General features: G+C 46.2%; 1 protein-coding gene and 1 pseudogene across 2 annotated transcripts in view; both read left to right on the top strand.

Annotated features, from left to right (window-relative positions):
* Positions 1-23,078, top strand: part of E2F3 (E2F transcription factor 3) — a 79,558-nt gene extending 56,480 nt beyond the window's left edge. The window contains exons 2-7 of one of the 2 annotated variants that reach the window (XM_029944340.1): positions 10,155-10,266; positions 11,323-11,542; positions 13,227-13,385; positions 16,131-16,245; positions 17,954-18,089; positions 19,438-23,078. In XM_029944340.1, coding sequence (XP_029800200.1) covers positions 10,155-10,266; positions 11,323-11,542; positions 13,227-13,385; positions 16,131-16,245; positions 17,954-18,089; positions 19,438-19,700 — 1,005 coding nt within the window. In that variant the 3' untranslated portion in view covers positions 19,701-23,078. The remainder of the gene's footprint in view (positions 1-10,154; positions 10,267-11,322; positions 11,543-13,226; positions 13,386-16,130; positions 16,246-17,953; positions 18,090-19,437) is intronic. The other variant, XM_029944341.1, reaches the window with a different exon arrangement.
* LOC115295978 lies at positions 7,836-8,753 on the top strand (annotated as a pseudogene).
* Positions 23,079-26,589: the final 3,511 nt, after the last annotated feature.

Here is a 26,589-nt window from a genome sequence, read left to right as displayed (position 1 = left end):
AGAGTTTCAGGCAGGAGATGGAGTGGGGACTTGACAGCATACCTATGAGGATGGAGGAAAAGATGTGGTGGATACAGAAAGGTGAGGTCATCTCCGGTTGGATGATAGTCATCACGGGGGCTGGACACTTTTGTCCAGAAATAGCTGCGCAGGCTTATTCCTCAGCGACGCAGAGGTGACCATGAGGAGAAATAGTAAAACTAGTTTCCCTGGGGAGGTAGCCATTATTAGCTGCCCGAACTGATGGGTTTTTAAAAATCATATGTATTCGTTTCTTTTTAAATTGTCTAAAAGCATTCTTTGTTTGTTTTGTTTTGTTTTCCAAGTCGGCTCCATGCCCAACATGGAGCTTGAACTCATGATCTTGAGATCAAAAGCCACATGCTCTACCAACTGAGCCAGCCAGGCGCCCTACCCTGTCTCATATTTCTCTCTCTCTTTTTTTTTAATGTTTATTTATTTTGAGAGCGGGACAATGGGGGTGGGAGAGGGGCAGAAAGAGGAAGAGAGAGAATCCCTAGCAGGCTCCACACTGTCAGCACAGAGACTGCTGTGGGGCTCGAACTCAGGAAATGGTGCGATCATGATCAGAGCAGACAGATCAAGAGTCAGATGCTTAACTGACTGAGCTTCCAGGCGCCCCTCAAATTATCCTGTTTTTATTTTTAATTTTTTTTCAATGTTTATTTTTGAGAGAGAGACAGAGCATGAGCAGGGGAGGAATAGAGAGACAGGGCGACACAGAATCTGAAGCAGCTCCAGGCTCTGAGCCTCAGCAGAGAGCCCGATGCGGGGCTTGAACCCACAAACTGCGAGATCATGACCTGGGGCAAAGTCAGACGCACAACTGACTGGGCCACCCAGGCTCCCCTCAGATTATTCTTAAGAAGGAAACAAATGTCTGGGCAAAGGGAAGCCATCACCAGTTCATGAGTCAATGGCTTCAATTCCAGAAGTTCTGATTTCCTTTCTTTTAGGAACATTCGTGCGTATGTGCTTCGAAGCCCAGACCAGTCTGCAAACACTAATTATAGTAAAGATATCCTAGATCTGTAGTTTAAAAATTAAACACAAAAACATGGCCAAGTTTGGGGGCGTTCTAGGTACCCAGTGATGGGGGAACTTAGCTGGGTCCCAGAGGCATGGGGAGGAGCACGTCTGAGCGAAGAGAGAGACTCTACCCCTCACTGGTCTTGGTGGCTGGGAGGGAAATCTTCACCAAGATAAAATGCACACTTGCTATTTCCACATGCCTCCATCTTCGTTTCCGTTCAGTGCCCCAATAGCTCATAGAGATGGTGCTCCTGTTCAATTCTGAACTTGACCCTGGCTGAGGAAAGCCGGAGAGGACCTTAGAGCTCTTCGTCCTGGGTAACTTCATCTCAAGGAAGAGGGGACACCGAGTGTGGTTTAATCACCACATGGCATGGAAGGGACTGTGATGTGGCCCCTTCTGCACCCAAGCCCCTCCCTGCTCACCAGCACCCCTGAACCAGGGCCCTTCCAAGTCTTTGTGCTTCTGCTCCTGCTTGCACAGTCCTCTCAGGACCCTGACACCCAGACCTTTCTCTGCAGGGAAGAGCACATCGCCTTCCAGGATGTGGCTCCCACACCGCCAGCTCTGAGCACCCTCTCCAGACCCCCATCGGCTTCTCCGCCCAGCCCCCTTCCTGCCTGCCCGCTCCCAGCCCTGGTCTCATGGTGACGTTCATCACGCACTTCCCGTTATTTGTTTGCTTGTAGCCTTTTCTATAGCAGGGACCACCATGTAGCCTTTATAATCATCTGCCTGTGCAGGGCTGGGTACACAGCAGGCACTTAATAAATATTTAATGAATTTTTAAATGGTTAGCCAGGTTGAGTTAATATGTAGTCACAGCTGGAAACGGGGCATTCCTTTCTTAAAATCCTCCCGCCCTAACCTACTGACCTACGGATGGCCAGAATCCAAGTGAGATTCAGCTGTGGTCTGGTCTCGACCTAGAGATTCTCTCCCGTGGATTATTTTATAATCCGGTTTCATAATGACTTAACCTGTCCCCCATATCTTTTTATCTCCCATCTTTTAGTTCTCTTCGTACTCTGTTCTAAACGCCCTGTCTCATCTTTGGCCATGAGACAAAACGTATCCGGGACCTGGTTCATTCCTTTGCTCAGATCTCTTATTAACTGGGGTAAAGGGAGTTTAGTTTAGGGTTCAGTTTGTGAACTACAGCAGGCCAGGCCATTTTCTTGATTGGATTTTTACCAGTGGTTCAGTCCAACGGTGCATAAGAACACCACTTGCCCCCCCCCATCGTGAGCCTGGGATGCTCTTTTGGTAGGATAGCCCGTTCATGCTCTGAACTTCTACCCACACCTACTGAACGGTCCACACCATTTTCAACGGTCTAAATACCAAGCCAGCAGCCTACTTTTGTGTAACCTCAAATGGAAATTTCTGTCTTGTTATGCAAGTCCCCACGGTCACTTTTAAATGATTTAGAAAGAAGAAAATAAAATCACTGTAACCCTACCACCCAAAGATTAATACTCTTAAACTATTTAGTGTACATCCTTAGATACCATTTCTTCCTATGCATGTAATTGCCCTACAAAAATAAAATTCTACATTCACCCCTACTTTTCTTTTAAACTTACGTATGTAGATGTCCGTCATTATTAATTGCATTATCTTCCATTATATAAGTGTACAATAACTTACTGAATTTTTCTTCTGAAATTGGGTGTTTATGTTCGGCACAGGTGGAAAAATATAAATATGCAAGAAACCAGCTGGGCTGTTTTCAATAGACAAATCCTAGAAACAACATAAATGTTGTCAGAATATACTCCAAAGAGTAAACTTGCTAGTTGAGAAGGTATAACTTTAGTATGTATAATGACACATTGCTTTCGGGGTGCCATGGTGGCTCAGTCAGCTCAGTGTCCAACTTCAGCTCAGGTCGTGATCTCCTGGCTCATGGGTTCAAGCCCCACATCAGTCTCTGTGCTGACAGCTCAGAGCCTGGAGCCTGCTTCAGATTCTGTGTCTCCCTCTCTCTCTCTCTCTCTCTCTCTCTTTCTCTCAAAAATAAACATTAACAAAAAATTTTAAAAAGACACATTGCTTGTCAAATAAATATTATAGACAATAAACATAAAGTCATTACCCCCTATTTAATTTTACTTCTCAGAGATAACCTCCATTAGCATTTGATGTGGGTCTTTCCAGACATTTTTCCTCAATGGATACAGGGAAAATTTTATAGTAAAGTCTATATTTTATAGTTTTTTTAGCCTTATAAAATCCTTGTGCAACTTTACTTTTTCCCCTTTATATTTCTTGAAAATCCAATATGTAGAGATTAATCTCCAGCATATTTATACTTATACAGGCTCGTATATGTGTGTGTATGTGTATATATAATGTACATTACCCGTACATACATACCAACCTTACAGGTTGCTAGTTTCCGAGCTTTGTGCTTTACCTGCCAAGAGACTTTGGGGATTTATTTCTTGCTTCATTCAAGATACAGAAGTAAATTGGAGTGCACGCTGTGTGCAAGGCTACTGAAGACCTGAGCTCACGGTCCAGGGAGGAAACCTGGAGCGTACATGTGCGTTGTGATGGCAGAGTCAGGCCTTGGTGGCCCAGAAGTTGCTATTGCAACAGGAGGGCCATATCCATCAGTCCAGGGAAGTCATGGGGTCGAATCCTGGGATCTGTGACTGATCGAGGTAAACCCTTACCTTCTCTGCTTCAGAGCAGGGTGGGTCTAGTGATACCCCACAGTGCCGTCGTGAAAGCTCATAGAAGAGTGTTGAAAGCCATTAGGTGTGTGGTTAAGTAAACAAGTTATGGCATATTAGTAAATCCAGCAGTATGTAGGGATGAAAAATAAGGGCATCCTGTGTTAATAAATGCTACCATGGTATACACTTTTTATAAGGTGCAGTGGTGTGTATCTGTGTACATATATATGTTCACATAGATTGTCTAACAGGAGATCAGAGGAACTTAATAAATAGTCTTGCCTTTGTAGAAGAAACTGGGATCAGGAGTGAGAGAAAGATTTGCTTTCCTCCTATACACACTCATGCTGTCTGAATTTCCATGTGCATTTATTGCTTAAAGGAACGTTTTTTTAAAGTTATCAATAAAATAAAACTCTAGGTTTGGGGCACCTGGGGGGCACCCTCAGAATATCCAACTCTTTTTTTTTTAACGTATATTTATTTTTGAGAGACAGTGCGAGCGGGGGTGGGGCAGAGAGAGACGGGGGGACACAGAATCCGAAGTGGGCTTTAAGCTCTGCCAGCACAGAGCCCGACGCAGGGCTCGAATCCACGAACAGTTCGAGATCGTGACCCGAGCCGAAGTCGGTCACCCAACTGACTGAGCCACCTAGGCACCCTGAGTTTCCAGCTCTTGATTTGGGATTCTCTCTCTCTCTCTCTCTCTCTCTCTATATATATATATGTGTGTGTGTGTGTGTGTGTGTGTGTGTGTGTGTGTGTGTGTGTGTGTGTGTGTGTGTGTGTGTATATATGTGTGTGTGTGTGTGTGTGTGTGTATGTATATATATATGTATATATATACACACACATCTGCCCAGCCCCTACTCATGCTTGTGTGCATGTCTCTCTCTCTCTCAAATAAATAAAAAAATAAATAAAGCTCTAGGTTTATCATAAAGGTGGCATCGGTTTAATATAACTTTTCACATATGTTCCTGTGGCAGTTTTTCACATCCTTAAAGCGGTTATAAGCGTGAGCTTTGGAGTAGGCATATTCACCGCCTGTGGGATCTTGGAAAAGTCACTTGAGCATTCTAAACCTCCGGCTTCTCCTGTACACTAGGCAGTAATACCAGCTACCTTGTGGGGCTGCTGTGAAAAGGCGATAACATCATCGAGTAGAAAACAATCACCATGGTGCATCACACGTTATAAGCACTCAAATACTCCTTTCGTTCTAGTGAATGCTTGCGTGCTGCATCTGTCAGGACTCCCGGTTGCAAGAAGTAGTCATCTAACTTCGTTTTCTTCTACCAAAACAGAGAACCTTCTGGTTCATACGAAATGGAAGCCTTTGGTAGACCTGTCTTTGGGCATGGCTGTTTCTAGCGCCTCACTTGAAGGCGTCAGGACTCAGTCTCTCCAGTCTTTACTCTCGTGTTGGCTCAGTTCCCACGTAGCTCCAAGCTGACATCCTGCTAATAACTCCCAGTGAAAAGAACCCAGTCTTTCCCCCTCGTTTCCAACACAAGTCCCAGCACTGGCCGCTTCTCCTGCTTGGGTCATAGGCCCATTAGCCAAGGGCGACTCGGATACACTGATTGGTGGGCCCAGATTCGCTCTCCTTTGAACCCCTGATGGGAAGGGCCAGCCTCAGATGTTGAGCCATGTCAGGCTTTTTGCTTAGCAGGTTTAGAGACAAAGAAACCACCTGAACTAAGAACTGGAGAAGTTTCTTCCCCAAAGGGAAAAATAGGGCCCACAAATGCCAGACCAGCAGAAACTATGGGGGTCCCCGCACAGCCCCCTGCTTGGCTGCCTGACAGTTATTCCTATTATTATATTATATTATATATTTTTCAGAAATTCACCAATGCAACGTCTTCGTCTGCCTGAGGTTCTAAAGTGAGCACATACTTTATTTTTAATAAACGCCACCCTTGGTATTACCTCGCAAAGACGCCAGGTGGGCAATCCACATCACACCTCTCCCGTCCAGCCTTTATCCCCACTTGTGCCAGATGACGGGGCTTCCACTGAGCACCCGATAGATGAGTTGCTCTACCGCCCGGGGCCTTGAGATCTGAAGATCTCTTTATGAACAGAAGAACTCAACACTTCAGGGAGATGGCCGCACTAAGTGCAAACAAAACTTGAGCTGACGCAGAGAGATTTCCATCTGCCCTGGTGTGAGCAGAGCCCACCTGTACTGTTTCAAACCTCCCCTGTCGTTTTTTTTGTTTTGTTTTGTTTTATTTGTTTTGTTACCAGGCACGTGTGCCTGAAATTGTTAAGGTAGCCCTGCTCCGTCATGTATCAGATGTTCACCCAGCTCTTTCCCAAGAGAGTCCAGTTAGTGTGCCCGTCGTCGGGCCTGTGACCTCTAAGTGCTAAGTACGACTGTGTGTTCCTCTCAAGTCCAATGCCGCGCCCTTCACTACACAATAGAGGGATGCTAACAGGACAGCCTGGCAGAAACGTGCATCTGGAAAAGGAAAAGGACGCAGGGACCGCCTCTCAAAGCCTGTCCCGTCTCTTCCGTCGCAATAGCTTGGGTCATTGACCGGACACCCCCTCCCCCACAATGTCTACCTTCTGGGAGGACTTGCTGGGACTGCCTTTCCTCCACAGCCCCTTTCTTTGTGGTGTAGATGTACAGGCTTGGTGAGAGGTACCCTTAGAGGCTGACATCTCATAGACGGTAAGGATTCTAGGACTTAAGGATACTGTGGCAGTAGGAACCTTTAAGACTTAGTACATTTTCCATCCAGCATTTAGATTGGTCAGCAATCCAAAGTCACACAACCTGCCTAGCCCTGGTCCTTGAAGTTGGATCTCCGTTTCTTAGCAACAGATAGATCCCCGGGAATTTCCCCGGCCTACAAGCCTACTGCTTCCATAGGTCTTTGCCTCAAAGCAATTTGGAGCGGTAGCCTGGACGGGGAGGAGAACTACCAGGCCCCCAGGCTGCTGGCCAGTGCGTGAATCCTTATTGTCAGTGTTCGGGAAGAGTTGACAGGCTCAGGAGCCCACGAATTCGTCCTGAGCTCTTCTGTGTGGCTTCCTTCTGGGAACCTTAATATGGAGAGAATAGAGTGGGTTGTCTCTTGGGTCGCTTTCTGTGGAGGGAAAAGGCCTCCAGAGCAGAGCTGTTTCTGCCTCAACGAAGCGTCTCTCTCGGTGGTGACTTCCTGGAGGCTGCAGGAGGTGACCCACCCACCTGCCACTGTGATGGGGCTTGCCGGCTCCGTACTGCACTGGGGCCCGTGTGGACCCGGCCCGCCCCGTGGCTGTCACTTTCAGAACCACACTTCATATCCCTGGCTCAAAGAGCTTTCAGCAGGAAGCTCTTATTGGCTGAGACCGCTGAGAAGTCTGGGGGAGGCCAGCTGCTGTCCCCAGGGTATGGCTTGATTCAAGTTCTGAGTGGGGGCTCAGACCCTCTTCTCTCGGTCTCTCCACTCCGCCTTCACCGCTAGAGCTCCGTTGTCTGGTGGCTTCTGGCTGCTCTCACCCTTACTGGGAAGGCACAACCGCCTCTTGCTGGTAGTTCCAGAAAAAATCCCGGGTTGGCCTTTGTTCACCCAGGCTTGCTCATGTGCCATCTGGCCCAGTCGCTGTGGGGGAGGGGAGGATGGAACCAAAGGTCAGCTGGGTCACCCGTGTGCACGATGTGCTTGTGCTGGCACACGGAAGGGGCGCTCCCCAAAGACAAGAGGGCTTTCACCTCACGAAGACGGAGCGCTTGCCGGGCCAACCCAAACAACAGGCCCACACAAGGATTTGACAGATGTTTGGGAGGGGAAAATGAAGTTAAGAAATGTGCTGAATGTCGTCCCTAGGCCTTGAGAGTGAACTTCAGCCCAGCGTTGCCCAATAGAAAGATAATGCACAGGGCGCCTGGGTGGCTCAGTCGGTTAAGCGTCCAACTTCGGCTCAGGTCACGATCCCACAGCTCATGGGTTCAAACCCCACGTCAGGCTCTGAGCCAATAGCTCGGAGCCTGGAGCCTGCTTCGGATTCTGTGCCCCACCGCCCACCCCTCTCCTGCTTGCGCTCTCTCTCAAAAATTAGATTTAAGGTCGTACCTGATGGTGGGAGGTAGTAACCCCCGCTTCTCTTCTGCGGGTGGGAGAGTTAGAGAGCCACTCAAGAAAACACCATGAAAGATACTGATATCAAGAGACTACTGTTTACCCATCTTTTATGCATATTTTCAATTATCCTAAGCATCTTCATTCCATCATTCGTCTTGGAGAACTTCTCAATATTGGAAACACACTTGACATGGTTGTGCATCTGTTCTGTTTTTGTAACTGCCGTCATTCTAGTATTATATTTAGTAGTGAAACCAAAAGCATCCTCTAAAAGAAGTTCATTATCATATAAGGTAACCAGGTTTTTGAAATGCTGTATCTACTTTCTTATGTCATGTTTCTTCTTTCATGTAATTTTTGTTCTATATGGAGCACCACTCATTGAGCTGATGTTGGAAACATTTTTATTTGCAGTTATTTTGTCTACTTTTACCACTGTACCTTGTTTGTGTTTGTTAGGACCAAACATCAAAGCATGGCTAAGAGTTTTCAGTAGAAATGGAGTTACATCCATTTGGGAGAACAGTCTTCAGATCACTACGATTTCTAGTTTTATAGGAACGTGGCTCGGTGCCTTCCCTATTCCGCTCAATTGGGAAAGACCGTGGCAGGTATGGCCCATCTCTTGTACGCTTGGAGCGACCTTTGGCTACGTGGCTGGCCTTGTGATTTCACCACTCTGGATATACTGGAATAGAAAGCAGCTTACATACAAGAACAATTAATTGGAGCAAAGGGAGAAGATACTTCTTTGTGCAGATTCCGTAAAGACTGTGCAGAAACGTATATGGTCTAAGCCAGGCAGTTCCATTTACAGCACTGTTCTGTTGTTGTTTTTTTTTAATGTAGTTACAACATGATGTGATTGTAGCTTTTTAAACTATGAAACCCCTGAGAGATCGTACCTTCTAGTTGAAATAAAGTATTTATAATAGAAAAAAAAATTAGATTTAAAAAAAAACCTTTTAAAATAGTTTATTATTTAATTAGTTAAAAATAAACATTTAACTAAAGAAAAAAGAAAGATACTGTGTGCCACAAATTCAAGCCACATAGTAAAAAAATATATGAAAGGAAACAGGTGAAATAATAATTTTAATTCTATCTGGTTTAATAATATTTTATAAAGCCAAACTATCATTTTAAAGTGTAATCTGTATAAAAACTGTTGGTGACGGATTTTGCCCCTTTTGCTGGGGGGGGGGGGTGCGTTTTCAAAACCCAGTCTGTACTTTACACTTGGCGCGCGTGTCAATTCAGATGAGCCACACGCTGCTGGTGGCCACTGCAGTGACCAGAGCAAGACGAGCTGGTAACTGGGGATCTGACATCAGTCGATGGCGCGGTCTTTCCGTGTCCTGAGGAGTTCCTGCGAAATCGCACCTCTCATTAGGAGAACCTGCCCTGAAAATGAGCCTTGAAACACATGGCCATGTGGGGTGTCTGGTGGGTGCCATTGCTGTCTGAGCACCTGTCACACCCGAACAGCACAGGACAGGTGCTCCATGGTCTGTGTCCTCTCGGACTCTACCCACTAGGGAGGCAGGGACACTTAGCCTGTCTTGCTTTTGCCTGTGCTCCCTGAGCCCGGTCCCCTGTCCGGAGACACTGGGTGGATGCTTCTGAAGTGAAAGTAAATCAAGTTCAAAACTTGGATGGAGATCTCTCAGGTGTCAGGTGCGATGACAGAAATGGAGCCGGTAATTCCAGGCCAAGCCCAGGATGGAGCATTTGGAGTGTTTCTTATTCCGACGAATGACCATTGGTGGTCTGTGACTAGTTGTGTTACTGATCAATCACTCTTGCGTCGAATATAAATAGAGTGATTGAATACCTACAGAAACCCAGGCTCTCTGCCAGGCACTAGGTGTACAAAGATAAATGGGAAAGAGTCCCTGCCTTAAAGGAAATGAGAAAGAGATAAGTGAAATAACCCTGATATTGAGTAAGTGCTAGGATACAAATAAACAGAGCGTTTGTGGGAGCGCAAGGAAGGGGGTCCAGCCCGGACCAGAGATGGAGGGAAAAGTGGGTTGATGTTCCGCAGTGCCTGCTGTCTTCTTAGTGTCCTGCCCCATGCCTGGCATGTATGTTGAATGAATGAATGAATGAATGAATGAGCAGGGCGGCTCCTGAGCCTAATCCTAAAGGACCAGCGGATATGTCCATCTGATGTGCGATCCGTCGCAGGAGCCAGAACCCAGCTGTGGGGCAGCCAGGGCCCGCGTCGGGCAGGGCAGAGGCCCGAGCTGGGAGTTGGCAGGGCCGGGTCACAGGTCACCCCTGGCGATTGCCCTCGTGCCCCGTGACCAACGCTTGTGCTTTCCGTTGCAGGCCAAGCGAAGGCTGGAGCTGGGAGGAAGCGGTCATCAGTACCTGTCTGATGGCTTAAAAACCCCCAAGGGCAAAGGAAGAGCCTCGCTGCGAAGTCCAGACAGTCCAAAAAGTAAGGATGCACCCCTCTCGTCTCTTCCTGGGCGTGGGCTTCCCACCTTTCCGAGCTTGCGGCTGAGCGGATGCCGTGGTGTGGCAGTGCCGGCGCGTGGTGGCCTCTTCCGCTTCTCTCTGCTCCTGTCCTGAAAACAAGTACAGTGTCCGCAGACACCCCGCAGAGGTTTAGAGTCACTTCGGGGCCTGCATGCTGACTGCGGGGGAGTCAGGCCCCTTTGAATGTGTGCGGTGTCACTTTTTAACTCGCAATAGAAGTTCTTTGGCACCACTCTATAATCACACTTAATTCTAACTTTTCTTAGCGGCCATGACTTTGGAGGGCAGGCTTCCCCGGGCGCAGACAAGGCCTGCCCTGGCCTCTCTCACTCGGCATAGGCGCTGTAAGAACGGCCGGACGCCAATACGCTGCAGCTTGTTTTCCTTCCCATCAATTGCTTCTTCCGGGAGAGAGGGGACAGGAGGTTGGAGACAGCTAGGCGGCTCTTCGTGTCTTTGGCCTTTAACGTAGATGCTAAATCGGAGCCTGTTCACTCCTTTCTTGGAGTTTACAAATCAGGCAGTCCACAAACGGGGTGTAATGCTGAGCGAAAGCCTTGGCCTGCGCACCCGTGAGACAATAAATACGATATTGAATAAGGACTTTTTAATGTTTATTTATTTTTGAGAGAGAGAGAGAGAGTCAGAGTGTGAGCCAGGGAGGGGCAGAGAGAGAGAGAGAGAGAGAGAGAGAGAGGGAGAGAGAGAGACAGAATCTGAAGCAGGCTCCAGGCTCCGAGCTGTCAGCACAGAGCCCAACACGGCGAACCATGAGATCAGGCCCTGAGCCAAAGTTAGACGCTTAACTGACTGAGCCACCCAGGCACCCCCTTCCTTTTCTAATAAAGCAATTTCATAGCTTTCTGTAACTTACCAAGCTTCGCTTTGACACTAACACTTGGGCTGCAGCGGGAAAGAGGGCTTGCCTACCTGCAAAGAGACCCTTCATTTCTTTACCTCTTCCCCCTCCCTGTCCCCTCTACCCCCACCCGCTTGGCTTTTGTTTTTCTTTAAGCTCCAAAATCTCCCTCAGAAAAAACACGATATGACACGTCACTTGGTCTGCTCACCAAGAAGTTCATTCAGCTACTGAGCCAGTCCCCTGACGGGGTCTTGGATTTGAACAAGGCAGCGGAGGTACTCAAAGTGCAAAAGAGAAGGATCTACGACATCACCAACGTGCTGGAAGGCATCCACCTCATTAAGAAGAAGTCGAAAAACAACGTGCAATGGATGTGAGTACAAGCTGCGGCCCCCGGTCCCAGGTTTCACGCTCACGCCCACACTGCATTTCCGCGGTCCCTTTCTCGCTGCCCCTCACTCAAGTTCAAAGTCTCTTTGCACAGCCCCCTTCTCTTGAGATACTTTCAGAGACGGAAAGCTCGATTAGCCTTAAGCCAGGGGGGTCCTGGGATTCACGGTGGGGGGTGGGAGAGGGGTGGGCTGCAGATGTCAAGTAAAATGCCACCCATCTCTTGTGGTGATGCCACGTGTGTGCTCACGTGTGAAAGCTAAAGGATGCTCACACGTGTCCTTGGCTTATCTCTAACAGGCATTTGGAAATGAACTTCGGCTGTGTGTTAACACATCGCCACGTTATCCTTGTCTGCGGCTCAAACAGCGGGTCACCTCACTTTCTGGGTAAATTGAGGCAAGCCTTAGAGGCCTCCGTTCCTTCCGCAAAGCAGGGATGTTAGCACTTGTCACCCGCATGTGTGACTAAATGTATGCTAATGCCGCTCGTGAATTATTAGACGGAAGAGCCTGAAGAGCCACTATTTCCGAAGGAGCTTGGAAAGTGTTGTGGGAAGGGACAAATCTCTGGAGGGTAGCTTTGGGAAGAATACTACTCCAGACACAATAGGATAGCGGGTAACTTGCTGTACTTTTTTGGAATTTTGTGATGATTCAGTGCCCCAATTTTTTTTAATGTTTTATTTATTTTTGATACTGAGAGAGACAGAGCATGAGAGGGGGAGGGGCAGAGAGAGAAGGAGACACAGAACCAGAAGCAGGCTCCAGGCTCTGAGCCAGCTGTCAGCACAGAGCCTGACGCAGGGCTGGAACCCATGAACCGTGAGATCTGACCTGAGCCAAAGTCGGAGGCCCAACCGACTGAGCCCCTCAGTGCCCCATTATGGCCTGTGGTTGAGGGAAGCCTGTTGGGCGGTGGGCCTTGTTCTCCCACACAGCACCAGATCTGTCCCCTTAACCTCCCTGTCCTTGCCCGTGGGTGGCACAGGCCCTCAGACACTCCCTGCATCTTTTGTACTTTGTCGACGGTATTTCATTGAGTTTTGAACCATCCTCATCTTTTCCTTGCTGTGTCTCTCCATCCTTCCCCCCTTCCCTGTCCCCCCAGGATGCATGTGGCAGGGAGGAGGCCCTCCTTTCACCCTTTGAATTTGAGCCTTCTGAAGAAACAGGCCTCCTCTGTAGGAGAGAAACCTGAAAATAGCAGTGTTGGATTTGGGGTTGTTTTTTTCCCTCACATAGAAACTACTTAGAGGTAAAGGACTGTCTGGGGGAAAATATGTGTATAAATGTTCTGATTATCACAATTGGCTAACAAGCAGCATGACCTTCTGTGTCAAGAGGAGACATTTAGGGCCTCCTGGGTGGCTCAGTCAGTTAAGCGTCAGACTTCGGCTCAGGTCATGATCTCATGGACCATGAGTTCAAGCCCTGCGCTGGGCTCTCCACTGACGGCAAGGAACTAGTTCGAATTCTGTGTCTCCCTCTCTCTCTGCCCCTCCCTTGCTCGCATTCTGTCTCTCTCTCAAACAAACATTTTAGAAATTTATAAAAAGAAAAAAAGAAGAGACATTTACTCAAAAGACCACTTCTCCCTGCCCTCCCCTCCACCCCTGCCCTCCGGTCCCCTGAGTAGCCACACTGAGTCTGTGTTTGGGTTTCTAGGGGCTGCAGTCTGTCTGAGGACGGGGGCACGCTGGCCCAGTGTCAAGGCCTGTCGAAGGAAGTGACCGAGCTCAGCCAGGAAGAGAAGAAATTAGATGAGCTGATCCAAACCTGCACCCTGGACCTCAAACTGCTAACCGAGGATTCAGAGAATCAAAGATATCCTTTGTGTCACCTGTTCCTAGGGGTTAGTGCCTTCTGGGTTACATCCAGAGTGGACAGGCTGGCTCTTACGCACAAGTAGACTTTTACTCTGGTTTCACCCAAGTCTGTGTGTGTGTGTGTGTGTGTGTGTGTGTGTGTGTAAATCCACGTACTTTCTTTTAGAACTCAGTATTTATGGAAAGATAGTCACTGGATGGTATCTTCTATCTATTTTGATAGCCAGGTGGTAACTGTGGGGTATTTGTTGTTGTTGTTGTTGTTGTTGTTTTTAATCATGTTGTTCCGAGGTGGGACATATGAACACACTCCTAGCGTAAGGTGTTAATATTAACGACAACATCCAGCAGATTCCTCTCTGGCTCCCCAGATTTTTGGTGGGCGTCAGCTGTCACTGTTGAGGTTCTCACATTCTATTTTCTTTCCATCCGATATTGGAGCAATTGGAATTTGTTGACTCTGTCTGGGCTATAGCTGAAGGAATAAAAAGAGTAGAGAAAAACCGCGCTGTAACTTTGCCCCCGCGTTAATGCTGGTTCACAGCACCAAGAGCTGATCTTAGAAGCGCCCCCCGCCAGGCCCGCAGCATCTCAATGCATCCATTCAGCTGCAGCCATTAGTCTCTGGAAATAAAGAATTTTAAAGTCAGTTCTTGTCAACCGGCTGACAACCTGTTGGCCATCACAGGAAACCTAACCGCTCGGCATCGCCCTTCCAACAGGAAAGGAGAAAGCTTACTTCATTAGTTGACAAGAAGACTTTGCAATATTCTCAGTTTCTAGAAGACAAAGCCCATGTTTTAAGATACCCCCTCTCTCATTTGCGTTGCCCACTTCTGATCATTCCACGTGACCCTTTGTGTCTGCCAGGCTTTCCCTTGGAGGCCGTGGGGACACAGATTTTCCCAATTCAGGCCATATTTTGAAACTGCGGTTGTTCGCTTTCTGTTGACCAAGGGATTCATCTTGTCAGCTGATAATTAGTGATCTGGAGAAGAGGTGTGATGATTTGAACCGCCAGGGGTGGCCGGAGTGGGTTTCCCAGGAAAGAAACAGAATAACTCTACTGGGGCGCCTTCCTGGGGTTCCGTGGGAGCCCCGTGGAGGAAGAGGCAAGGTGGTTGTGTGATTGGTCGCTCTCTGCCACGTGTAGCTTACAGCGCAGTCCCCTGCGTTGCCTTCCTCTGGGGCCTTTGTTCCAGAAACTGAAAGCTTCCTTGCAGGGAGCTGCTAACCCAAAAAAGCAAATTCAGGAGGGAGCCACAGTGGAAGTACTTTTAAGTTTGTAAGATTAGAAAATGTGTTTGCACAATTTATTTCAATTCGCCCCTCAGTTCCGAATGTGGTACAGCTTGTTCACAAATGTGTTGAAATTCTCCTTCCTGTAGCATGTTGAGTAATTGTAGATGAGTTTTTATTTTAATAAGTTCTCATCACATAGCGTTTCTGAGAGTGGGCTGTGGGGTAGGTACCCGGCTCTCATTTCCCCCCGGGTTCTCGGTAAAAATTCACGGCCGTCAGTTGGCTTCCTTGACGAAATGAATGGGGGCCTAGGACTGAGGACTCCCACGTGAGCTCAGCACTGGATTACCTGTGGTCTCAACCGTTGAAACTTAAGATAGTCGGTGAAGTGCCCCTAAAAGTATATACAGACCGGAAGTGAATGTGCTTTTTTCTGCACAGTACGTTCTTAGCTTCCTTCAGTGTCTAATGAAAGTCCGCTGTTCTAAGAGACATTTCCTGTGGCTCTCTAAACCCTATTTCCGGATTACACATGTCAGATCGTTGACCCTATTTGCTGTCTTACATTACCTGCAGAAAGGCCGTCATTGAGTTGCGATTTGCTGTTTTATCCTAGGCATTTTTTGTGGGCTAACATAAAAATGCAACAGGCTAGAAGACATTGTGCATTAATTATGTTACTCTGTGTGCGTTATGGAGAGAGCTATGTGAGTTCTTTTACTGCCGGGTAAGGACGTGTCTCTCTAGGCAAGCTTGCGTGAATGCTTTCATCACGTAGTCAGTACCATACTCTTTCATGATATCCCCTCAGGTTTGGCTGCCAGGGCGCTCAAAAGAACTATTCAGTGCGCAGAAGTCGTAACAGAAAAATAATGACGCTCTTATCAATGGGCAGTGTATAATCACCACCAGCCTGGGTGCCCATAAGAAAACAAGCCGTCTGCCTGAGCAGTCTTCTGAATTCTTCCGCCAAAAGATCTGTTTGCTACTCACTCATTTATTTGGGTGGCTGCTGACGTTTGCTAGTAGTCAAGCAGCAGATAGAAGTTATTGGAGTTTCAAAAAAGATATGGGTAGTAGAACTTACTTTTTTTTTTTCCCCTGTAAATTGGGAACTGCCATCATTCAATTTGAGTGACAGAACACTTCCCTGAAGGTTATGGAATGTCCATGCTCCAGAGGAACCTGGCTAGAAAATCCCTGGACAAATTGGGTTTTGGTTTTCTTTGGATATTTTGTTTCTGTGTTTAATATTTTAGGTAGCTGTGGGCCTTTTAGAAATCGGCAGGGAAAAGCTGTGCTTTTGTCCTGTTGTTTAGAATATCAACCAGAAAAGAAGATTCATGAGAAATCCCTTACATTTGAAGATCTGGATGGAGACACCCATATATTCTTATAAGTCAAAAATACCTTATAGACTCTTTCCGTGCATCTGTTCTTCTGTCTTCTAAGTGGGTGCCTCTGAGGCAATTCATTGGAAGGTTTCCTTAACGCTCCCTACGTTAGCTTACGTTACATATCAAGATATTCGAAAAATTAGTGGCCTTAAAGACCAAACTGTTATAGTTGTCAAAGCCCCTCCGGAAACAAGACTTGAAGTGCCTGACCCAATCGAGGTAAGGAGATAACGTTTTGTTCATCTGCAGAGATCTTTCTGGAATGCCTGAAGTTAAAGAATCATTGAGTCATGGACGTAGGGTATATCCTCTGAAAACCTTGATATCTTTTTCCCATCTATTTTACTTAACTCGTACTTTAAAAAACATGTCAATAGTTCTTTTGCATTGAGTGTCCCAGAAGTCAAATTTAACATAACGGGGGCGCCTGGGTGGCTCAGTCGGTTAAGCCTGTGGCTTTAGCTCAGGTCAGATCTCACGTTCGTGGGTTCGAGCCCTGCGTCAGGCTCTGTGCTGACAGCTACCTCAGAGCCTGGAGCCTGCTTCCGGTTCTGTGTCTCCCTCTCTCTCTGACCCTCCCCCTCTCATGCTCTGTCTCTCTCTGTATCAAAAATAAATAAAACATTAAAACATTTTTTTAAAAAGTAACATAACGGCATTGAGGTCGGTGTTTGGTGCCCTCTCCTCTTGTACTTTTTCTTTCTCTATCATCTGGTGGTTCTGATTGATTTGAACCATTGGGGAATTTTATGTTGATTGCCCTGGACCCACCAGGAATAGAGGCATAAATGTTTTAAAGTCGGTCCTTAATTAAAAAAAAAAAAGTAACCCCCCAACATACCTTAGCACGTTTTCAGAATTTATCTTTTATAACATGCTTACTTTTAAGAAATCACATAAGGCTGTGGCTGAATTGATAGACTAGAATATTATAAGAAAGTAGGGAGCATATTTTTGTGATTGGTTTCAGATAATCTTCACTAATATAGGCCTGGACTGTAACTATAAGATAAAGAAACGTAGCAAAAAGGAAATGCATAGAAAATAAGAGAATGAGCCTTGCAAGCTCCCATCTCGGGTACAGTTCCCACCTTAAGTGCTAATAATAGCTCTCTGACCCAGATGAAGACGAATGTTAGATGTTAGTGTGCCACGCTCTCTTATTAAGCTCTGCTCCTAGCTCGTAAGGATACTGTTTGTCCAGTGGTTATTGAAGTTCCCATGCAGGAGCCCTGCCAGATTGGAATAACAACATGGAAATGCTGTCTATGGAACACTTGAAAGACTTTTTAATAGTTTGCATAGAAGGAATATATTTAAAGAACACAGTCACCTCCTCTAGGGCGGGGGTCAGCAAACTTTTTCTTTAAAGGACCAGGCAATGGGGCGCCTGGGTGGCTCAGTCAGTTAAGCATCCGACTTCAGCTCAGGTCACGATCTCACTGTGCTGACAGCTCAGAGCCTGGAGTCTGCTTCAGATTCTGCGTCTCCTTTCCTCTCTGCCCCTCCCCCACTCACACTCTGTTTCTCTCTGTCTCTCAAAAATGAATAAATGTTAAAAAATATTTTAAAGGACCAGGTAGTAAATATTTTTGGCCTGGTGAGCCATAAGTCACTGTTGGGACGACTCAACTGTACAACTCTGCCATTATTACAGTATGAGAGAGGAGAAAAAAAAAAAGCAGCCAGAGGCAATGCATAAACCATGGGAATGGGCATGATTCTTTGCCAATAAAACTTCATTGACAAAGCCAGTGGATGGGTCCAATTTGGCCCTCGAGCTGCAGTTTGCTGGCCCCTGCTCTTGATTGGGATGGGCTACAAGTGAAGAAGAAAGATAAAGAAATAACCCTTACTTTCCATTTTTAGATGAAAATGACTGTAGCTTTCATTTCTCAGTTTGAATTTTTCTCACTTCTGTTCATAGAGCCTACAGATACATTTGGCAAGTACCCAAGGGCCCATTGAGGTGTATTTGTGTCCAGAAGAGACAGAAACACACAGTCCAATGAAAACAAACAACCAAGAGCACAATGGGAATATCCCGAAACCCCCTTCCAAAGGTAAAAATCCCACTTTTTCATTTGGAATCTATGTGAAAAATGCAGGTGATGGGAAGGGTCCTGTGTCAGAAGCACATGTCTAGGCAAGAAATAAGGACTTCTGTTATTAAACGTTATTAAGGTAACTTTTTTTAAGCCATTCTGACTGGTTACAGTAAAATAATGATCTTGAGCAAATGACTTCTCCACTCGTGGATGGAGTCCCTCAGGCTTTTGCCATCAGCCCAAACCCAAGCGGTGTGCTCACGGTGTTTTGGAAAATGAGCTCAAGTGCGGAGTGAAGCTGTGAGCTGGCGGGGTGAATCATCGGCTATACTGAAGGGCCACAAGTTCGGAGAGAAAAGCCTTTTGTCAGAAGTTGTAACTTAATTTCCACCTTCCATCCCCGCCCCCAGTGTGATGGGGACCAGATATGGGAGGAAGAACCCCTGGGGGGAAATCTAACTGCTCCCCTCTTTCAGTTTCAGACTCGGGGATGTGTATTTAATCTACCCCCAGACTGTCTCCCAATAGAACAGCAAGAATAGGAGTGATTGAAGTGAATAGGGTCTGATGTACTATTGAGCAAACACACACACACACACGCACACGCACGCACACACACACACACACACACACACCCCACAGCATCTCAGATGGTAAAACGAGACCTTTTTTTTTTTTTTTTTCAGAATAGAAATTCGAACTGGTATGTCTTATGTGCGTTTGTAGAGATATCTTTAAAAAGTTCGTTCAAAAAAGGTGAAGTTAAAATCAGTGAGCCCTGCTGGAAGCCAGCGTCTCCCTATGGATGTTATGTGTTGTTTTTCCTTTAAATAGTGACTAACTGGGGGCACCTGGGTGGCTAAGTTGGTTGAGCATCTGATGATTCTTGATTTGGGCTCAGGTCATGGTCCCAGGGTCGTGGGATGAAGCCCTACATCGGGCTTTGTGCTGTGCTGAGTGTGGGACCTCTCTCTCTCTCGGTTTCTCTCTCTCCCTCCCTCCCTCCTCTGCCCCTCTCACCCACTCAAGATCTCTCCCTTTCAATAAATAAATAAGTAGTGACTAACTGATAGCAGAAAGAAGTGTTGGAACTTGTTAGCCTCTCATCTTTGAAAGGACTTGTATACTTGTTTGCTAATAGTGGGCATTTCAAGAGATGAATGAGCCAGACCAGAACAGAGAAGGGCGACCAGTCACTGCGACCAGTTAGCCCAAGGCGGTCTGGACCCCAGTGATCGTTCTGATCACCCTTAGCGGAGGGCGCATGCTTGTCTAACAGTAGCGAGCATCTTCTTCCAAAAACTCCCATTTGATTTGCTCCTAACTTATTTTTCTGTCTCCCCCAATTTTTTCCCCCTTTCAGACTTGGCTTCAACCAACTCAGGACATAGCGATTGTTCCATTTCTATGGCAGACCTTTCTCCTCTGGCCTCGCCAGCCAACCTCTTACAGCAGACTGAGGACCAAATTCCTTCCAGCCTAGAAGGACCATTTGTGAACTTACTGCCCCCCCTGCTCCAAGAAGACTATCTCCTCAGCCTTGGGGAGGAAGAAGGCATCAGTGATCTCTTCGATGCTTACGATTTGGAAAAGCTCCCACTGGTAGAAGATTTTATGTGTAGCTGATTATGCATTGTGTGAACTCCCCTTATCAACCGATATTTTTTTATTCTGGAACCAGAGCATCTGTCATGCAGTGTTGTCCCTTCCTACCTACTTCCTCCAAGATAGTATCATGAAGTAAACTACAAACTTCAGAACAAAGCTGACATTTTAATGAATTAAAAAAATAATAATAATTTTTGTTTGTTTGTTTGTCTAAACGCACAGTTGCAGGCTCCCTTGGGAAAGCCCTGCTTTGCCCCAGGCTCCAAAATCTCCTGGATGAGTCAGCAAGTGAGAAAATGTGCAATCAGGTGTCTCTCGCCGGTGTTTTTTCCTCCCCCGCCCCCTTCCCGGATTGGCTTGCTGTGCCTGATGGATGGGCTGTAGAATGGGGTCCGGCCACCTGGCCTACTCGAAAACAGCAATCTTCCTTAATAGCATTTCAAGCCGTGCCTTCTCCGCAGAATGCATGTCTTTGGGGGTCTGCTCATACGGAACGGAACGGCAGGAACTGTAAACTTGAAGTCATGCAAAAAGTATGAAACGGATTTCTTCAGCTCTTCCTAGGAATATTTAAATTACTGTCATAATTCAGTGTAAGCTATGGACCGCGTGTCCCGCCCGGAGGTCGGGGGAACCCCCACAGCCTTTCGGATAAACAACCCCGCTGCCCACGATCTGTTGCAGATACCGAAGAAGAACCGGTAGCGTTCCGCCGCTGGAAGCTGTTGTGGATTTTCCTGACTCCGTTAACCACTCCCAGTCCCCGCCCCCAACGTACTTGTCAGTTTAAAGTTGATTTGTAGCGAAAGCTCACTTAGGAGTTCTTTGTGGATTGATTGTTTTAGGCTTTTGAAATTTTTTTTTTTAGCCGCCATTGAAGCATTCCTGTGGCACCCATCGCCATTTCGATTTAATTGTTTACTTTGAAACGGTTGTTTGCTCGTTGGAAGGATTTAAGCAGAGGTAGAGAACCTCTACTGATCAGAGCATCTAGACGCGTGGGCCCGCGGGTGCACCGGCCTCGGCGAGAAGCGCCAACTCCATCTTGCTTCTCTTCCCGGGGGCGAGTGGGCCCCGGGGCTCGCGGACACGCGTGGCCCATGCGAGAGGAGAACCAGGTCAGATGACAGAGCAAGTCCCAGGGAGCCGCAGGTGTGGATCCCTCCGTCCTCGGGCCTCCCCTCTTCCCTCCCCCCGCCCCTCCCCCCCGGCCCCGAGAGTGGGGCAAGGGCTCTCTTACACTGCACTCAGGGAGACCACTTCTCAGGATGGGGTCAGATGGAGAGGCCTCCGGGGACAAAGACCTCCCCCGCCTTGTGAGTGGCATTCCGTCCCCGGCATTCACGTAACGCTGGCCAGAGCAGGGCGCCCCCCGCTGCCCAGGGGCTGTGTCGTCCTGGCCAGAGCCCGGTCCCCTTCCTCTATGAAGGAGTCAAGTTGAACCAAGGGAAGCCGGGATGTGGGAAGAGAAGCGACAGAATGCCAGGGCGCCTCCCACTTTACTCTTCGGGGATGGTGTCCCCTCCCCCCAGTTGCTGGAGGCTTCGTGTCACCGGCACCTCCTCCCAGGTACGTCCAAGAATGGCTTTCCCATGGGCCCCGGGAGAGAGCCTTCTCCCCCACCCTGGGCAGGTGGCCTGGTACCTCAGATCCATTCCTTGGATACTGAAGACTGCAGGAATGAGGGAGTCACTTAACAAAAAAACAAAAACCTCAAGATGAAACAAACAGTTAAATTGAAATGCTATGTGCCTGACACAGTAGCCGTCGATTCCTGTGTTGAATTGAATCCGAAAACATCCCTTAGGAAAAACACAAAATAAGACAAAACAAAACAAACCACGAAAGCCCCCGCCAGTTTCCTCTAGGTAGATTTCCACAATATGCAAAGTGGTGGTGGGGTCAAAACAAATGACACCAGCACTTTAAACTATTTGTGTGGGTATGCGTGGGTGTGTGTTTGGGAAGGAAAACAAAGGTGCAGATTCTCCTCGTTTTTCTTCTTCGGCCTCCGTCCCCAGCCTCCTCTCTCTCACACACACTGGATTTGGTACAAATAGCGGTGTGGTCCGTGATGAAGCACTGGGTTGGGGGGGGAGGGGGAGCTTTGTGTCAAGTGCCTACTAGAAATGCACTGTGGGGTGTTTTCCTGTACGGGAAACCATTTATGCCAAGCTTTTCCCCATTTCCCATATTTATCTCATCTGGTTAGCTGCCTCTGCTTACAGCTTTGTCTAATTCTCCCTGCCAGCGGCACAAAGCTGATTTTTTTCCAAAGTCTAAAGGCTGAGCTCACCTGGCTAGGTTGCTGTGTGTTCTGTTGACTTTCTCGCGAAGCCTTTGCGTAATGTAATAATGCCGTATTTATTGTTTTTAAAAAAGAAAGGAATACTAATAAGTCTTAAAGAGTTCCTTCATGCATAAGACTTTTTTCTTTTCCAGTTAGTGGGCTTAACGGGTGTACCTTAATTAGATGTCCGTGCCGTTTTCCATTTGCATCGTCTTTTTCTCTCTGACATAGTATCTGGCATACCAAGTGGGTTAGTACTACGGTATTTGTGTTACTTTAAGTACTGAGTCTGTAGGTTTTCTGGTACCATTGAGTTGCTGCTATTAACGCTCACACATGAAATGGCTGAAAGTTACAAGTGTGCAAATGATGACTGCGTGAGCCTTACAAAATTAAGTGTATAAAGGGTAACACATGAGCTGTCAAACAGTGTTAGGTGTGTGTTCATATGTACAGATCTGTGCATAGCGATCGTTTTTATTTAAGTTGATATGTAGTCTCCTCACATTTTCATTATCTAGCAATTTTGTACAAAAAAAAATAGCAATTAATTTGTAAACACTGCCAGAGTATTTTCTAGCTGGTTTGTAATTTTTTAAGAGTGTCATATTGCGTTTTCGTTTTTCGTCGTGGTTCTTGTTTCTGTTCTCGTTGTTTTAAGTGTAGATCTGTAAATAAAACCGCAGTATTTAAAGCTTTAGCTTTCAGGAGAAAGAAAGAACGAACTCGAGGCGTGCATGACAGTCTGTGTGTGAGAGCAAGGGTCTCAAGGAAGAATGCTCTGCAGGGTGACTCGGGTGGCCATGGCAAGTCAGATTGTGGGAACTTCTTTTCCTACGGGGTACGTGATTTTGTCAAAAGGAAGTATTTCTCCCACAATTGGGAGTAGGCAAACTACTAATCGGTATAGCTTTGTGTTGTATGCTAGTTTAAAAGAGAAAATATGTAATATAATGTAAAAAAAAGCTTTTATGATGGATTTTGTAAATAGATTTGTTACAGGCTACACCTGTTCTCTCTAGCTGTGATCTTACCACTTCAAATGGGTGTAATTTGAATAAATTTTGTATGGTAAAGGATCAATAAAATGATTTTTTTTAAGAGTTCAGACTTGTAAATGGCTTTTCTTAATACTATCTCATTTTCCTATATTAACTTCATTTTTAAAGATGCACTTTTGGGGCTCCTGGGTGGTTCAGTCGGTTAAGCCTCCGACTTCGGCTCAGGTCATGATCTCATGGTTCGTGGGTTCGAGCCCTGCGTCGGGCTCTGTGCTGACAGCTAGCTCGGAGCCTTGAGCCTGTTTCAGATTCTGTGTCTCCCTCTCTCTCTGACCCTCCCCTGCTCGCGCTGTCTCTCTCTGTCTCTCAAATATAAATAATTTTTTAAAAATTAAAAAAAAAAGATGCACTTTAACAAGGGGAAAGGTTGCCCAGAGGTCGAAGAAGGTCAGGTGCCTTACCCTTTCTTTGCGTCTTCCGGAACCAGGACATCCCTGTCTAGCACCTGTGCTGTGCTTGGCACTTAGAACATGCTGTCCCTCTGGCCACCTGCAAAAACCCCTTCCAGATATTGAAGGATTTTTACACTATGGGACAAGTCCAGTTTTATTCTTCATAACAAGTATGAAGCCAAAAGGTTTTCATTCTCAATATGGGTAATTACCTCCCTTGTCCAAGATTCTGTATCTCTTTTAATGCTACCTAGGAGCAGGCTAGGAATTTTGGATGGTTACCTCGGGCTCTTTTTAAAAAGAATTTTTTTAAATATTTATTTTTGAAGCAGGTGGGTGGTGAGGGGCAGAGAGAGGCAGACACAGAATCGGAAGCAGGCTCCAGGCTCTGAGCAGTCGGCACAGGGCCCAACGCGGGGCTCAAACTCACCACGAGATCATGACCTGAGCCGAAGTCGGATGCTCAGCCAACTGAGCCACCCAGGCGCCCCATCTCATACTCTTAATGCTGAGCTTGTCATTTAAACTCCCAAACTGTTGTGTATTGTACACACACACACACACACACACAACCAATCACTCAATACACAAGGGTATGAAGGTCAAGAACAAAGCCATTCCCACCCCCTCCCCCAACCTATTCACCCCAGAGGAAACCACTCTTCCTCCGGTCGTTTCCCGGCAGCTACACATGGGTGTGCACCTGCATGTATACTTTAGCATAAATGGTACCGTGTACCCTCATCAGCGCCTTTTTTGCGTGTCTTCGCTGCAAATTCAGCCATCTTTCCAAGTTTGTACTTACCACATTCACTCTCCTCTAAGCTTGCATAGCATTCCAGTGGTTACAAGTTTATTTAATAATTTTGTTTACCTAGGTAATTTTCTTTTTTTAATTTATTTTTTAAGTTTTATTATTTGTTTGTTTCTTTGTTTTTAAGTTGACATCCAAGTTAAGTCTAGGCTTTCTGGTACTATTGAGTTACTACTATTTTTGTTCTTTTATTATTTCTTTCTTTCTTCCTTTCTTTCTTTCTTTCTTTATTTTTAATTTACAGCCAAGTTAGTTAGCATGATTTCAGGAGTAGATTCCTTAATGCCCCTCACCCATTTAGCCCACCCGCTCCCACAACCCTTCCAGTAACCCTCTGTTTGTTCTCTATGTGTAGGAGTCTCTTATGTTTTGTGCACCTCCTTGTTTTTATATTATTTTTGCTTCCCTTCCCTTATGTTCATCTGTTTTCTATCTTAAATTCCACATATGAGTGAAGCCATATGATATTTGTCTTTCTCTAATTTTGGTTCCATCCACACCATTGCAAATGGCAAGATTTCATTCTTTCTGATGGCTGAGTAATACTCCATTGTGTATATATATATGTATATATATGCCACATCTTTTTTATCCATTCCTCAGTCAGTGGACATTTGGGCTCTCTCTATACTTTGGCTATTGTCGATAGCGCTGCTATAAACATTGGTGTGCATGTGCCCCTTTGAAACAGCTCACCTGTATCCCTTGGATGAATATCAAGTAATGCAATTGCTGGATCATAGGGTAGTTCTATTTTTAATTTTTTGAGGAACCTCCAGAGTGGCTGCACCAGTTTGCATTCCCCCCAGCAGTGCCACAGAGCTCCTCTTTTTCCGCATCCTCGCCAATATCTGTTGTTGCCCGAGTTGTTCATGTTAGCCATTCTGACGGGTGTGAGGTGGTGTCTCATTGTGATTTTGATTTGTATTTCCCTGACAATGAGTGATGTTGAGCATCATTTCATGTGTCTGTTGGCCATCTGCATGTCCTCTTTGGAAAACTGTCTAGCATGTCTTTTGCCCATTTCTTCACTGGATTATTTGTTTTTTGGGTGTTGAGTTTGTAAGTTCCTTATAGATTTGGATACTAATCATTTTACCTGATATGTTGTTTGCAAATATCTTCTCCCATTCTGTCGGTTGGTTGCCTTTTAGTTTTGCTGATTGTTTCCTTCACTGTGCAGAGCCTTTTATTTTGATGAGGTCCCAATAGTTGACTTTTGCTTTTGTTTCCCTTGCCTCCCGAGACGTGTGGAGTTAAGAATTTGCTGCGCCCAAGGCCAGAGAGGTTTTTGCCTGCTTTCTCCTTGAAGATTTTGATGGCTTCCTGTCTCACCTTTAGGTCCTTCATCCATTTTGAGTTTATTTTGTGTGTGGTGTAAGGAAGTACTCCAGGTTCATTTTTCTGCATGTGGCTGTCCAGTTTTCCCAGCACCTTGCCGAAGAGACTGTCTTTATTCCATTGGATACTCTTTCCTGCTTTGTCAAAGATGAGTTGGCCAGATGTTTGTGGGTTCATTTCTGGGTTCGCTATTCTGCTCCATTGATCTGAGTGTCTGTTTTTGTGCCAGGACCACACTGTCTTGATGATGACAGCTTTGCAATACAGCTTGAAGTCCGGAGTTGCTGCTACTAATGCTCACGCATGAAAAGGCTAAAAGTTACAAGTGTGTAACTTATGACTGCAATAATGATTTCAGGAGTAGATTTCAGTGATTCGTCCCTTACGTATAACACCTCGCGCTCATCCCCACAAGTGTCCTCCTTGATGCCCCTTGCCCATCTAGCCCATCCCCCACCCATAACCCCTCTAGCAACATACAATGTGTTCTCTGTTTAAGAGGCTCTTATGTTTTGCCCCCCTCCCTGTTTTCATATTATTTTTGCTTCCATTCTATATTATTTTTGCTTACGTTCTTCTGTTTCATATCTTAAATTCCACATGTGAGTGAAGTCATATCATTTGTCTCTCTTTGAGCTAATTTCACTTAGCATGATCACCTAGGTAATTTCCTGTTTGGGAGATTTTTGTTCATCTTACTATAAAGAATAATGTTTAAGTTTTCTTGAATACTTATATTGTGCCAGGTACTATTTTTTAAATGTGGTAAACGACAGATAACTTAAAATTTAACATTGGCGACATTCGTACGTTTATAGCCTCGTGCACTGAGCTCTGAAACATTTTCAACACCCCAAAAGGAAAACCCATTCCCATTACCAAACTCCATAGCCATACTGCTCCCAGCCCCTGGCAGCCTCTCATCTGCTTTCTATCCACACGCATTGGCCTGTTCTGGATATTTCCTATAAATGGAATCCTACAATAAATGACCTTTTGTATCTGCCTC

This window comes from Suricata suricatta, chromosome 7, assembly GCF_006229205.1.
Source record: "Suricata suricatta isolate VVHF042 chromosome 7, meerkat_22Aug2017_6uvM2_HiC, whole genome shotgun sequence".
In the NCBI taxonomy this organism is placed as follows: domain Eukaryota; kingdom Metazoa; phylum Chordata; class Mammalia; order Carnivora; family Herpestidae; genus Suricata; species Suricata suricatta.
This window is presented reverse-complemented; position numbering and strand designations above follow the sequence as displayed.